Genomic DNA, 13,305 nt, shown 5'->3' with positions numbered 1-13,305 from the left:
CCTCTCCCATGCTTCATACAAGGATTCGGCATCTAATTGTGTGAATTTTTGCACCTCGGTTTTTAGCCTGATGACTCTTTGGGATGGATAGAATTTGGCTAGAAATTTAGTCACCAAGTCATCCCAACTAGTGATACTTCCTTGGGGAAAAGTTTCAAGCCATTGTGCGGCCTTGTCCCTTAATGAGAACGGGAACAGCAGAAGCTTGTAGGTTTCAGGATTCACGCCATTGGATTTGACAGTGTCACAAATCCTTAAGAAGGTAGATAGATGTTGATTTGGATCCTCCAATGGTCCTCCCCCAAATGAGCAGTTATTCTGGACCAATGTGATGAGTTGTGGCTTTAGTTCAAAGTTATTTGCATTGACATTAGGGGTGAGAATGCTGCTTCCACAATGTCTAGCATTTGCAAAGGTGTAGGAGGCCAATACTCTCCTCTGTTGTGGGTGATTGTTAACTCCTCCTCCTGGATTAGATGTATCTCCTTCCATCTCGTGGTATTCTTCCTCAGATTCTTCTTCTCCAACAATATTTTTCCCTCTTTCGGCTCTTCTTAACCTTCTAAGAGTTCTCTGGTCAGCTTCAGATAAAACAGGAACGGATCTCCCTGTACCTGACATACAAACAAAACAAAAGAAACACCAACAAAATCACTTCAATCTATTGCTAGAATGAAGTTTAGTTTAAGCGAAAATTCGAACAGTTAGTGGGTTAGTCCACAATTTAGAAAAGAAAAAGTGCTTGATCTAGATCTCCACTTCACGTAATCATTGTCAATCTAATCAATCCCCGGCAACGGCGCCAAAAACTTGATGTGCGGAAAAAGATCCGACACAAAACTCACCAGCAAGTGCACCGGGTCGCATCAAGTAATAATAACTCACGTGAGTGAGGTCGATCCCAGAGGGATTGAAGGATTGAGCAATTTTAGTTTAGTGGTTGATTTAGTCAAGCGAATCAAGTGTTGGTTGAGTGATTTGTGATTAACAGAAATTAAATTGCATGAAAAGTAAAGGGAGAGGGGTAAATTGCAGAAAATTAAAGAGAACGGAAAATAAAAGTGCTGAATCTTAAAGAACAAGAAATTAAATGGCAGAAACTTAGAATGCAAGAAATGTAAATTGCAAAATCTTAAAGTGCAAGAAATGTAAATGACTTGAATTGTAAAGGGAATGGGGAGTTGGATTTGCAGAAATTAAACAAGGAAATGTAAAATTGCAACAAGCAGAGGAATAGAAGAACACTTGGATTTAATCAGATCTAGAAACAGAATTGTAAATGAGCAAAACAGGGAATGGGAAATGGGGAATTCGGACCTCAGGACCCAAGAGACTAGAAAACCAAGTCTAGATCTCAATGCCTTCCTAGATCCAACAAGAACAATTGCAAAGGAAATTGTAAATTGCAAAGAAATTAGATGAAAAGCAATGAACCGAAACTAAAATTCAATTAAGCATAAAATTAAACAAGATCCCAAGGTGAGATTGAAACAGAATTTCTTCAATTCTCTACCCAAAATCCAAGACAAGAAAAGTAAAAAGTGCTGGGCAAGAACAAGGAGGAAGAGAGATCAATTCTCCTCCCAAATTCTCTTGAATTAAACAACAATGCTGAGAAAAATAAAAGTGAGCTCTGAGCAAAACTGAAAAGAAAGCTATTCTGAAAAACTAAAAGGGAAGCTCCCCAAAAACTTCAAATCCTAAGCTATTTATACACTTTCTTCAAATGATCATTAAGCCTTGAATTGGGCCTTTAGCCTTGATGGAATTGGGTTGATAGTGGCCTCTGTTGATTGCTCTTGGTGTTGGGAGGAAATCCATTAGTGAACCAGACCATGAACCATTCACGTTTGAGCCAACGTTTGAGGCAAACGTTGAATCAAACGTTACTTGAGTAAAATTATGCAGCTAGGCCAAGATGCTGTCATCCACGTTTGGCTCAACGTTTGAGGTCAAACGTGAGCTCAAACGTGGACCTCCCTTCTTGTATGCTTCTTGGGGGCTACTTTGTCCTCTTGTTGTGTTGCCAATTTTGTGCCCAATAGAGACTATTATATATGGTTGGAAAGCCCTGAATGTCAGCTTTCTAACCCACTTGGAATCACCTCAATTGGACATCTACAACTCAAGTTATTCTTGTTTGAAGTATGCCCCTTCATGCTGTTTGGTGCCAACGTTTGACCTCACGTTTGAGTCAAACGTTGGCTCAAACGTTGCTGCCTCCAGGGATGCCAACTTTCTTCTTTTTGGAGCCAATGTTTGACCTCACGTTTGAGGCAAACGTTGGCTCAAACGTTGCTGCCTCCAGGGATGCCATTTCTCTTCTCTTTGGCGCCAACGTTTGACCTCACGTTTGAGGCAAACGTTGGCGCAAACGGTTCCTTCCCAGGAGCTTCAATTCTCTTCTCTTTTGGAGCCAACGTTTGACCTCACGTTTGAGGCAAACGTTGGCTCAAACGTTGCTTTCCAGGAGCTTCATTCTTCAGCCAACGTTTGACCTCAACGTTTGAGGCAAACGTTGGCGCAAACGTTGGCTTTTCCCCAGGGTGTTCTTCAACTGCTACTCACGTTTGAGTTGACGTTTGAGGCAAACGTTAGCTCAAACGTGAATTCCATTTTCTCAAACCCATTCTTGCAACCTTCTTCCATAATGTTGGCACACCTTTTGTTTCCTTTCTTTACCTACAAGTAATCAAAACAACCAATAAAAGTATCACAAAATTTACAAGGTTTATAAATCAATTAATTATCAGCTAAAGTTGGCTTGAACCTCATGATTTTATATCAATTAAAAGGTGGTTGATTGATTTAAGGAAACCATGCAATTCCAATTCAAATGGTTAATTTATAATGCAAGAAAGTGCATAAAACTAAATGAAAACAAAAGAAAAAGGCTAGTGAAACTAGGCTAAGATGACTTGTCATCACTGAGTACCTTTTCTGATTTGCTAGTTCAAATCTTTTTCGAGCACGTTTCTGCCTTCAAGAATGCTCCTCCAAGCCCAAGAGGGGTTCTGACCAATCTGGGCATTCATGAAGGGGGAATAGGGAAAGTATTTGGCTTTGTAAACTCGGTGCAGAAAAGAATCAGTTTTCTTTAGTATCCTTCAACTTTGCTTTCCCAACATTGCTAAATTAAAGGCTTTCAAGTCCTTGAAACTCAATCCTCCTTAATCTTTATTTTTGCAAAGAGTGTCCCACTTAATCCATTGAAGCTTTCTTTCATTACCCCTCTGACCCCACCAAAACTGCATCATTTTCCGTTGTATGTTGTCTATGAGTGATTCTAGTAGTTTGAAACAACTTAGGGTGTATATTGTGATGACATGTCATCATGTCATGTTTTTTTATGCTTTTTCATACAATAAATTGATAATTAGTGCTTAAATATTGCATTCTTTTGTGCTTAAATGGTATATTTCCTTGATCTTTTGATTTTATAAATTTTGTAGGAAATAAGGAGAAAAAGAAGCAAAAAGAGCACAAAATAAGCTAAAAAGAAGAAAAGAGGAATTTTGGGCACGCTTTGAAGATTGAGCACACTTTGGAACTTTAGGACACGCTTTTAAAAGCATGACCCATGACCATGAAGCCATGGCATGCATTAATGCCTTATGCATGCATGAAATTAATAAAGCATGCATGCATTTAAATTGAATGAAAGCAAAGTTAAAGCATTAGCCTTCTTAATTAAAGCCATGCATTTCTAATGCAATTGGCAAATCAAAGCTTTATGCTAAGGCATTAATAAAACATGCATGAATGAAACATTCACTTAATAATGCCAATGAAATGAACGCTAAATGAATTAAAGGAAATGCATGCATTATTAAATAAAGCCAATGACAGAATGCATGTTGCAAAAACGTTAATGCATTGGCTTTATTAATTAAAGTGAAACATGCATGCATTTAATTAATTAAAACCATCATGCATTGGCATTATTTGGAAACGAATGGAATAAAAGGAGAGCTCAGTTCATTAAACCAACTGAGCGCACAAGAGGAAAGCAAGGCAAGGAAGAGCGCTTAGTTAAAACATTTAACTTTTTCGGGCCTCACCAAAATGAAAGCACAAAAAAAGGCGCTACTTCACACAAAATTTCACTCAGCAAGGCTCGAACTGTGTACATAAGGGAGCAAGGAGGAAGCGCTTCTACTTTAGCAAGGAAATTGGCCACAAAAGTGCTTCCACCAAGGTTCGAACTCAAGGCGTCACACTCAAGGGTGGAGCGCTACACAAGAAAAAAAAAAGGGAAGCTCAGTTCACTTTCCCAACTGAGCGCTACTTCCCCCCACACTCTTCACATTAAGGCACGCTAGGAGGCTACACCAAGGCTTGTCATGCGCAACAAAATTGCAAGGCAAACAAGGCTTGGTGTGCGCAAGGAAGGGCCAAAGACATGTTTGGGCGCTCAGTTAACTTTCACAACTGAGCCGTGCCCTGAGAGCTGCACCATGGTCCAAAATTCAATTAAAAATCAAATTGGATTCAATTCTTCACCAATTGAACCAAGGCCAACTGGACCCATCTCTCTTCAAATCCAAAGCAAGCAAAATCCACATCATCACTCAAAGGCACAAGAACAAGTTAGAATAGGATTTTCATTTTAATTGTAATTTATTTTTAATTTTATTTTCATTTCTATTTTTGTAAAGCCTATATAAGGCATCATTTTCATCTTTGTTAAAGAGGCTAGCTCTACTAGAGAGCAATAGAGGTAGAATTGAGAGCTCTCTCTCTTAATTTTCCTTTTTGAGTTGAGATTGGAAAGAAGATCTGAGTTTTCTTTCTGATTGTTCTTGCTTTGGCACTCTTACTTTCTGTTTTGAATTTTGGATTGAGATTGAAGAAATTCTATTTCAATTCTTGATCTAAAATTCATCTTGTTCCTCTTCTACATAATTCTAAGGATTGAGAATTGGTTTACTGCTTTCATTTTCTTTTCTTCTACAAGTTCACTCTCTGCAATTTTTCATTTAAGCTTATTGTGTCTGATATACATTTCCCGCACAATTTATTTCCTCTGCAATTGTTCTAAGTTTTGATTCACTGCAATTTTGCTTCTCTGTTTACATTGCTTTCAATTTACTTTTAAGCAATTTAATTCTTATGCACTTGTTCTACATTTTACATTTCTGTTCATGACCTAATTTACTTTTCCTGCAAGTTTAAATCTCCTGCAATTGCTCTAAGCTTTGATCTATTGCTTTCTTTAATTTCCAGCACCCACTCCCCTTTACATTTAATGCAATTTACATTTCTTGTCATTTAAGTTTCAGCTAGTTTACTTTCTTGTTCTTTAAGTTACTTGCAATTTTACTTTCTGCAGCTTTAATATTCTTGTCAATTTACTTTCTATTGCATCAATTATCACTCACCAATGTTAGCTTGACTAAACTAATCACCCATTAAAGTTGCTTGATCCATCAATCCCTGTGGGATCAAACTCACTCTAAGTAAGTTTTACTACTTGATGCGACCCGGTACACTTGCCGGTGAGTTTTCGGTGTTTGGAAATCCGTTTTCCAAAATATCCATCAAGTTTTTGGCGCCGTTGCCGGGGATTAATTTTTAAATCAATAATGATTAAGTGGGTAGAAGTCTAGATCAAGCATTTTCTTTATTTTTGTTCTCTATTTTAAGTTGATAGCAAGGTGTTTGAGCTATTCCCTCACTAAGAAATTCTTTCTCTGTGACATGAATTTCAATTTTCATTGATGTTGCATTTTACAAAATACAAATGGAGTTCAACTCATCTTATGGTCAAACAAAATTTTTTGGGATATCACCCACCATCACCAATATCTAATGGTGGCTAGGAATATCACCAAGAAAATACAAATTCTAAGAACTCCAATCCATGGAGATTCGCTTCAGAGACACAAGATGAGTAAGAAAACCATATGGGATATTTTCCTCCACCACAAAATGATGCTAGTCATGATTCTAATGGTGGCTGGGAAGGGAATTCTAATGCTCCATATGATATTCATCCAAAGATATCATCACTTGACCATGCTTCAACAGAAAGCCCCTGTCAAAACTCACCGCCCACACAAACTTCCATGAACCAAAGCCTCTCAAAGCTTGAGACCATGTTTGAAAAATATGAGAGGGAGGCACAGATATCCTAGAACGAGTAAGAGAATTCATTCAAAAATGTAGAAGTGATGGTAAACCAAATGTTAAGTGAAAGGGAGAAAGTGGAAGAGCAAGATGAGGAGGCTACTGTATCAAGTGAACTTTCAATGAAGAATGAGGTGGTTGAAAATGAAACTGCACTTGAGATGACAAGGGAACATGAAGACTCACAACTCTCACAAATTTTCCTGACCCAAAAACTCTCAACAATTAAATCTGTGATTGAAAAATATGAAGAGGAGATAAAGAAATGTTGGGAAGATCAACAAACCTCCTCAATGAAAAAGCTATTAAGTCAAATGTTGGGTGCAACGAAAGGAGTGGAGGAGCAAGAAAGAGAGGAAGTCATTCCAGAAAATTTACACGCAAGTGAGGCAGAGAAGTACATGAAGGAAGAGTTCATGGAACCACCAATTCGAAAGGCTCTGGATGAATACAAAACTCCAATAATCACACAGCAACCAAGTTTTGAATTCAAAGGAGTGAAGACAACTAGCAGAAGCACCAATCATGTCCCTGATCCAGCAAGCAAGATCAATCAAGCCATTTGCAAAAGGAAGCTTGCTGAGGAAAGGCCAAGACAAGGGACACTAGCTGAATCTTCTCCCCCCTTAAGGTCATTCCTATTAACAAACTGGAAGAAGAGGAAGAAAGTGAACAACATGTCAACCGTAGGTATAATTTCTCTTCTCTGATTTGTTTTCGTTCTTTGTTTTGTTTAAATTCAATAAATTGGCATATGGTTACATTCTAAGTTTGGTGTTGCCTTGCAACAAATTGTTTTCAATCTTTTTGGATGATTGCATCAAATCAAAAATGAAAGTGACACACCAAGATTTTAAGTTTGGTGTGCCACTTATTTTCTATGCAATTCATTCAAGCAACACTACTTGTCTGCATAATCATAATGCCTCTGCAGTTTTATTTTTCTCTTTTAATTTGACACTTTTTCATTCTACTTTCTTTAGTCATTTTTCTGTTTTTAAATGCTTTCATTTTAGTTTGCTTATTTACTGTGTTTGTTAATACATTACCAAGAGAGCATTATCCATGACAGATTATTGGCTTGGTGATTGTACTTAACAAATAACAGTTTCACTTGCTTAGTTTTAATTCAAATAAATTGACATATGATTGCATTCTAAGTTTGGTGTTGCTATGCAACAAAATTTGGTTCCAATTCTTACAAGATACTTGCACTAATTCCAAGTGAAAGTGCCACACTAAATTTGGTGTCCCACTTATCTTTTATGCAATGTATTGTGCACACCTTCTTATCTATGCAATCAAAATGTCTCTGTCTCTTGTGCCTTGATTGTTATCTTTAATTTTGCTTGCTTAAAACACATGTGCTACTAATATTTCATTGTGTAAGACATTCATGATCTATCTTAGCCCTATAGCCATTGTTTGAATTGTTGCTTGAGGATGAGCAAGCATTCTGAGTTTGGCAAGGAAAGAGGAAGAATAGAGGAAAAAGGACAACAATAATGAAGATGAACTACAAGGTTGTAGAGTTCCTTTTCTTCTCATTTGTTTCCAGCACTTAAATTGCATGATTGTCTTCATTTTCTCTGTTTACATGTGTGTATGAATAAAGCATAGCTTGAATCTTGATTTGTAACATGTTGATGTGACATTATGACTACCAACTGGAGTTTTGTGAGTTCAAAAGCAATAAAGCATCATGATCATAAACAAACAAGGAATTAAAGAAGAGTTTAGCATGTGCATACAAGTATTGGAAAGCTAGTATGGTTAATTGTTGCTCAATTGCATTAGATTTTATTTAATTGAAGTTTTCATCTAGTACATTTTGTGAAATTTTTGGAAATCATGAAAACCTTGAAGGAGCAAATGCAATTAAAGGGCAAGAAAAGAAAAAGGGAAATAATGAGAAAGCTGAAGGCTCTGAGTACCAATGACAGTTAAATTGTTAAGTACTTGTGGTGTTTATGTATCAAGCAAAAAGCTTGAAAACAAAACACTTAGAGTCAAGGTTAGGCTCAAGTGCAAATGCACTCCCTCAAAGCTCAAGGCTCTGAGCATCAATGATTAGAGAGTCAAGAAAAGAAACAAATGAACTTAATGAAGCCCTCTAATTCAAATGCTTGTGGTGCTTATGTATCAAGTGGTAATACTTGAAAATAAAGCATTTAGAGTCGTAGTTTTGTTATCAACTCATGGGGCAAAGCACCCAAAAGGAGAAGCTAATAAGAAAATGAAAAGCTTGTTTCAAGGAAGAAATATAAGAAAAAGATTTCATAAATTGAGCTAGATAGAAGCATCAATCATTTATATTTCTTTTGTGATTGTAGCATGCATAGAAAACTAGCCTACTAAGAACATTGAGTTGCTATTCTTCTTACCTTGGATTGTCAATCTCTATTGCATGATTCTTTTCTTGCTTGGGGACAAGCAAGGTTTAAGTTTGGTGTTGTGATGACATATCATCATGTCATGTTTTTCTATGCTTTTTCATAAAAGAAATTTGTGATTAGTGCTTATATACTGTATTCTTTGGTGCTTAAATGTTATATTTCCTTGATCTTTTAATTTTATAAATTTTGTAGGAAATAAGAAGAAAAACAAGCAAAAGAGCACAAAATAAGCTAAAAAGAAGAAAAGAGGAATTTTGGGCACGCTTTGAAGATTGAGCACACTTTGGACCTTTAGGCCATGCTTTTAAAAGTGTGGCCCATGACCATGAAGCCATGGCATGCATTAATGCCTTATGCATGCATGAAATTAATAAAGCATGCATGCATTTAAATTGAATGAAAGCAACGTTAAAGCATTATCCTTATTAATTAAAGCCATGCATTTCTAATGCAATTAGCAAATCAAAGCTTTATGCTAAGGCATTAATAAAAGCATGCATGAATGAAACATTCACTTAATAATGCCAATGAAATAAACGCTAAGGTAGCGTTTGTTTTGAGGTACTGAGACGGAGACTGGGGGACTCCGTATTAGTATCATGTTTGTTGGCCTAAAGACTGGTACTAAAATTTCAGTCTCTGTGTTAAAAATTTCAGTGTTTCAGTACTTCCAAAAAGTAGGGACACAGAGACAAAGACGGAGACAGAAATTTAAATAATAATTTATGTCCAAAATACCCTCATTCTAATTATCTAATTCCTAATTTGCCCTTTTAACCAAATCAAATAATAAGGGTTGAGTTCTTCTAATATCATGTCAATCAGACCTTGGAGCTAACCCTGAAGCTGCTGCCACTGCCCATCGCCGCCTGCAAGACTACTACCTCGTCGTCGAAATCGTTGAACCACCGTGAGCAACGTTAGTCGCCGTCACACCTTCATCTTCGTAGGCATATTTTTCAATTCATGGTATCCTCGTGAAGCTTCTATTTCTCTTCTCTTCTCCTCCATATTTGCATTTTGTTTGTCATCTCTTCGTGTATCTTAAGCATTTGTGTTGCTTTTTATTGTAGTTTTATAGTTGTATGGAGTTATATGATTTTTTATTCAAAATTTCTAATGCTCTGCTTGTTGAAATTTTTGGTAAATTTCAGCGCCTTCTGCAAATTATCTTCTATTTCGATATTTTCTGTTTTTGTTAAATGTATTTGGGAAGTGTGTTTTATGTGATATGTGTATTTAGTTCATAAACCATGATCTGTGGAGTGTGGACCAGTCATGGTTTTTTCTTATCTTATTTAGAACTGATTTTGTATTCTCTCTAACCTATATGTTAGTGAAATTAAATGCAATGTGTGAAGTAATATCAGAAAAGTGTGCTGAATCTTGTTCTCTGGTACTATATATATTGCCGTGGATCATATGTGTTGTTGTAAATTGGGTTGGTGCTACTGAAAGGGTTAGTTAATTCGTTCATATAATAATAGAGTTGAATTGCTTGAATAAGACAAATTTATTTTCCTCCATTTAATAATGTCAATACCTTGCATGTATAAAATAAAATTTTTTCTGATTAATACATCTCTTAATTATTGTGTTATATAATCTGCATTCAACATTTGCCTCAACTTTATTTTAGCATATATAATGAAATGAAAATTAAATGATTCTGCATTCAATTTTTAATATCTAGCTCGTATGGTACTCGATTTACATCTCACAAATTATTCTGCATTTATTTACAAGTTGGAAACTTTTCTGTAATAACTAACGAAAATTTTCAAAGCTAACTTTTTTATTTCAGATCTAGAATTGCAATGCACAGGGTATTTAATTATATCATGGTCTATGCAAACTGCAAATGCATGAATTTTTCTAAGCTGTGTTGCTTCTGATTTTGTTTTTTATTTTTATTTTTCCACTTTTGACCCTTTTTGATAATAAAGCTGGCTTTATTTGCGGGGGACAATGTTTTGATGCTCAAGGGGAGCACCATAGTAATGACCCTTTTGAGTATATTACAATTCAGAACTTGAAAAAGTAGACAGCTACAAAATCTGCATCAAATATTAGAGGATGTTAGAAGTTGATGGCACTTATTTATTTATTTAACATCTTTTACCAACAAAAGAACCAAATATATGAGTTTTATGATTTGGTAGGTTACTTACTTTTTGAGCTGAATTTGTGCTCTATGATACTCCAATCTTCACTCTCTGATCTTTGGAGCCAGAAATGCTAGTTGTGTTTGTCTTTAGTAGAAAAGTAAGTTGGTAGTTCATATAAATATTGGAAAGAAAATTAGTATTCTAAATAAAGTTATTAACTTTTGTTGTACAAATAATATTACTCCTAAGTTCTTAGGAGTATGGAATTAATTGATTATTTTTTCGATACATGGGAGATTGTAAAGAGGTACAACATGCAAAACAAGGGTGATAAGGTTGATGTGGGTATGGTACTAACCATATATTAAATAAATCAATGTTACTGGTTTATTGAATTGATTTTGACTTGGTCGGTTTGAAATTTGAATATCAATGTTTTTAATTATGAGAGTTGCCCCTGCCTCTATGCTGAAATGAAGACACGTTTCAAGTCACATGAAATTGACATGGACAAAAATGACAATAGCATGTATTAAGTAACTAATTCCATTGCTATAAATTGAACTACTTTGGCTATTTGGCTATTTGGCTATTGACCTGTTCTTATTTCAAGTACATGTGACAAAAGACATTGAATGATTATATCTAGTTTAGATTTTGATTTGAGTAAATTGAATGTTTATGCTCATTTTGTATGAAATGATTTTGTTAGGAAGGAATGGAGCGGTCAGAGATTATTAAATGATGTGTTTCTTTTTATGAAACGATGAGATCGAAGCATGATAATTTGATGTTGAACTTTGTTCTTACATTATTTGTGTACTTTAGAAATAGAAGTAGTGGGGAAGTGTCATTAGGCGGAAGAATTAATAGTAGAATTAGATGTGATGCTTTAGAGTGTATTATTGGTGAGGGTGATAGGAATTGTATTTGGGAGTTAAGAATGAACACAAATGCCTTTGCTAATTTGTGCGAGTTGCTTCAAGTCTAAGGAGGACTTTGTGAGGATGGTCAAGTAAGCTTGCCGGAACAAGTTGTAACTTTTTTAATTATCTTAGCTCATCACAAGAAAAACCGTAGTCTACAAGTTAGATTTTGTAGGTCTGGGGAAACAGTTAGTAAGTATTTCAATAAGGTTTTAAAGGCTATTATACGTATGCAAAACTTGTTATTCGCCAAGGCCTCACCGGTTGAAGAGGATTGCATAGACCCAACATGGAGAATGTTTAAGGTAAACCTAAATAGATTATGTATGTAATTTGTTTTAAGCCTGGAAGGATTGTCTATCTAAAAGTTGTATTTTTTTGTGAATTATAGGGTTGCTTGGGAGCATTAGATGGCACTTATATAGAGGTGACAGTCCCCGAGTCTGATAAGTCAAGATATCGAACAAGGAAGGGTAAAATATGTACTAATGTCCTAGGAGTGTGTAACCGAGATATGAGCTTTGTTTATGTACTTAGTGGATGGGAGGGATCGGCATCTGACTCAAGAATACTTCGAGATGCAATCACTCATGGTAATAGTCTCAAGATACCTCATGGTAATATCTAATTTATAGGTCATAAGTTAGATTTTGACATTAAGCTTGACTGCACAGTTGTAGAGCTTATTTTGTTTGTATGTAATATTTATAGGTAATTACTATTTAGTGGATGCGGGTTACACAAATGGTCCTGGGTTCCTAGCACCATATAGAGGCACTCGCTATCATGTTAGAGAGTGGGCTCAAGGAACACATGCACCTCGCAACTACCAGGAGTATTTTAATAGAAAGCATTCTTCTGCTAGGAATGTCATAGAGCGATGCTTTGGATTTCTTAAGAAGAGATGGTCAATTTTAAGAAGTCCTAGCTTTCACCCTATAAAAACACAAAATCAGATCATAATTGCTTGTTGTCTGTTGAAAAATTTTATTCAGAAGAACATGGATATGGATCCGGAAGAGCAAACTAGCTTCTTAGATGAATTTTTGCCCGTCGAAGAGGAAGCACCAGATGAGTTGATCGATGTGGTTGAAAATACGAATGAGTGGACACAACGGCGTGACAACATTGCAATTGAGATGTACGAAGAGTGGCGAACTAGTCGTACGGAGTAGGATAGATTATAGGCCCAACTTGAATCTCCAGGTTTAATTTGGCATGAAACTTGTGATGTAATAGCTAAATTTGTGTGCGAAAGACATTCCATTGTTTTGTTGGATTTTTTGTCATTGAAATTTTTAAAAGGTTATTGTAAGCCTTGTTTGTAATATTCACAATTATTAATATGGCTAATTATTGCATCGTTAGATTTCTATTATCATAGGTGATGTTTGATTTTAATGGATTGTACAACTTATTGCATGTTACATTTCTTTTTAGATGACAATGGACAAACGCATGTGGACTGATGAAGAAACTGAAGCATTTGTTGGTTTCATGGAGGAGTGTGTTGTTGATGGTTTAAAAGCTGATTGTGGACAATTTAGACCAGGAACTTTTGAAAAATTAGCCTTGAAGATGTTGGAAGCATTCCCAACTTGTACGGTAACTGCCAAGCATTGTAAGAATAAGCATAAGCGACTGAAGGAGAAGTATCAATATGCCTCTGAGATGCTGGCATGCAGTGGATTTGGGTGGAATTCTGAAAAACAGTGCGTAGATGTTGACAGTAGAGCGTTCTTGATG

General features: G+C 35.9%; 1 protein-coding gene across 1 annotated transcript; it reads left to right on the top strand.

Annotated features, from left to right (window-relative positions):
* The first annotated feature begins 11,789 nt into the window (after nucleotides 1–11,789).
* Nucleotides 11,790–12,734, top strand: LOC140177633 (protein ALP1-like). Its single transcript, XM_072210776.1, has 3 exons — nucleotides 11,790–11,864; nucleotides 11,951–12,176; nucleotides 12,271–12,734. Exons 1-3 carry the CDS (start codon nucleotides 11,790–11,792, stop codon nucleotides 12,732–12,734), a joined length of 765 nt encoding a protein of 254 aa, XP_072066877.1.
* Nucleotides 12,735–13,305: the final 571 nt, after the last annotated feature.

The sequence above is a fragment of the Arachis hypogaea genome, chromosome 13 (genome assembly GCF_003086295.3).
Source record: "Arachis hypogaea cultivar Tifrunner chromosome 13, arahy.Tifrunner.gnm2.J5K5, whole genome shotgun sequence".
NCBI lineage: Eukaryota > Viridiplantae > Streptophyta > Magnoliopsida > Fabales > Fabaceae > Arachis > Arachis hypogaea.
The sequence above is the reverse complement of the archived record's forward strand: the minus strand, read 5'-3'. Positions and strand labels throughout refer to the sequence as shown.

What these genes read in the sequence shown, in the direction of transcription:
- LOC140177633 (XM_072210776.1), top strand. Translation starts at nt 11,790, where the DNA reads ATGCAAAACTTGTTATTCGCCAAGGCCTCACCGGTTGAAGAGGATTGC. An exon ending in CAACATGGAGAATGTTTAAG is followed by an intron (nt 11,865 to 11,950) that starts GTAAACCTAAAT and finishes TGTGAATTATAG; the next exon opens with GGTTGCTTGGGAGCATTAGA. An exon ending in TAGTCTCAAGATACCTCATG is followed by an intron (nt 12,177 to 12,270) that starts GTAATATCTAAT and finishes TAATATTTATAG; the next exon opens with GTAATTACTATTTAGTGGAT.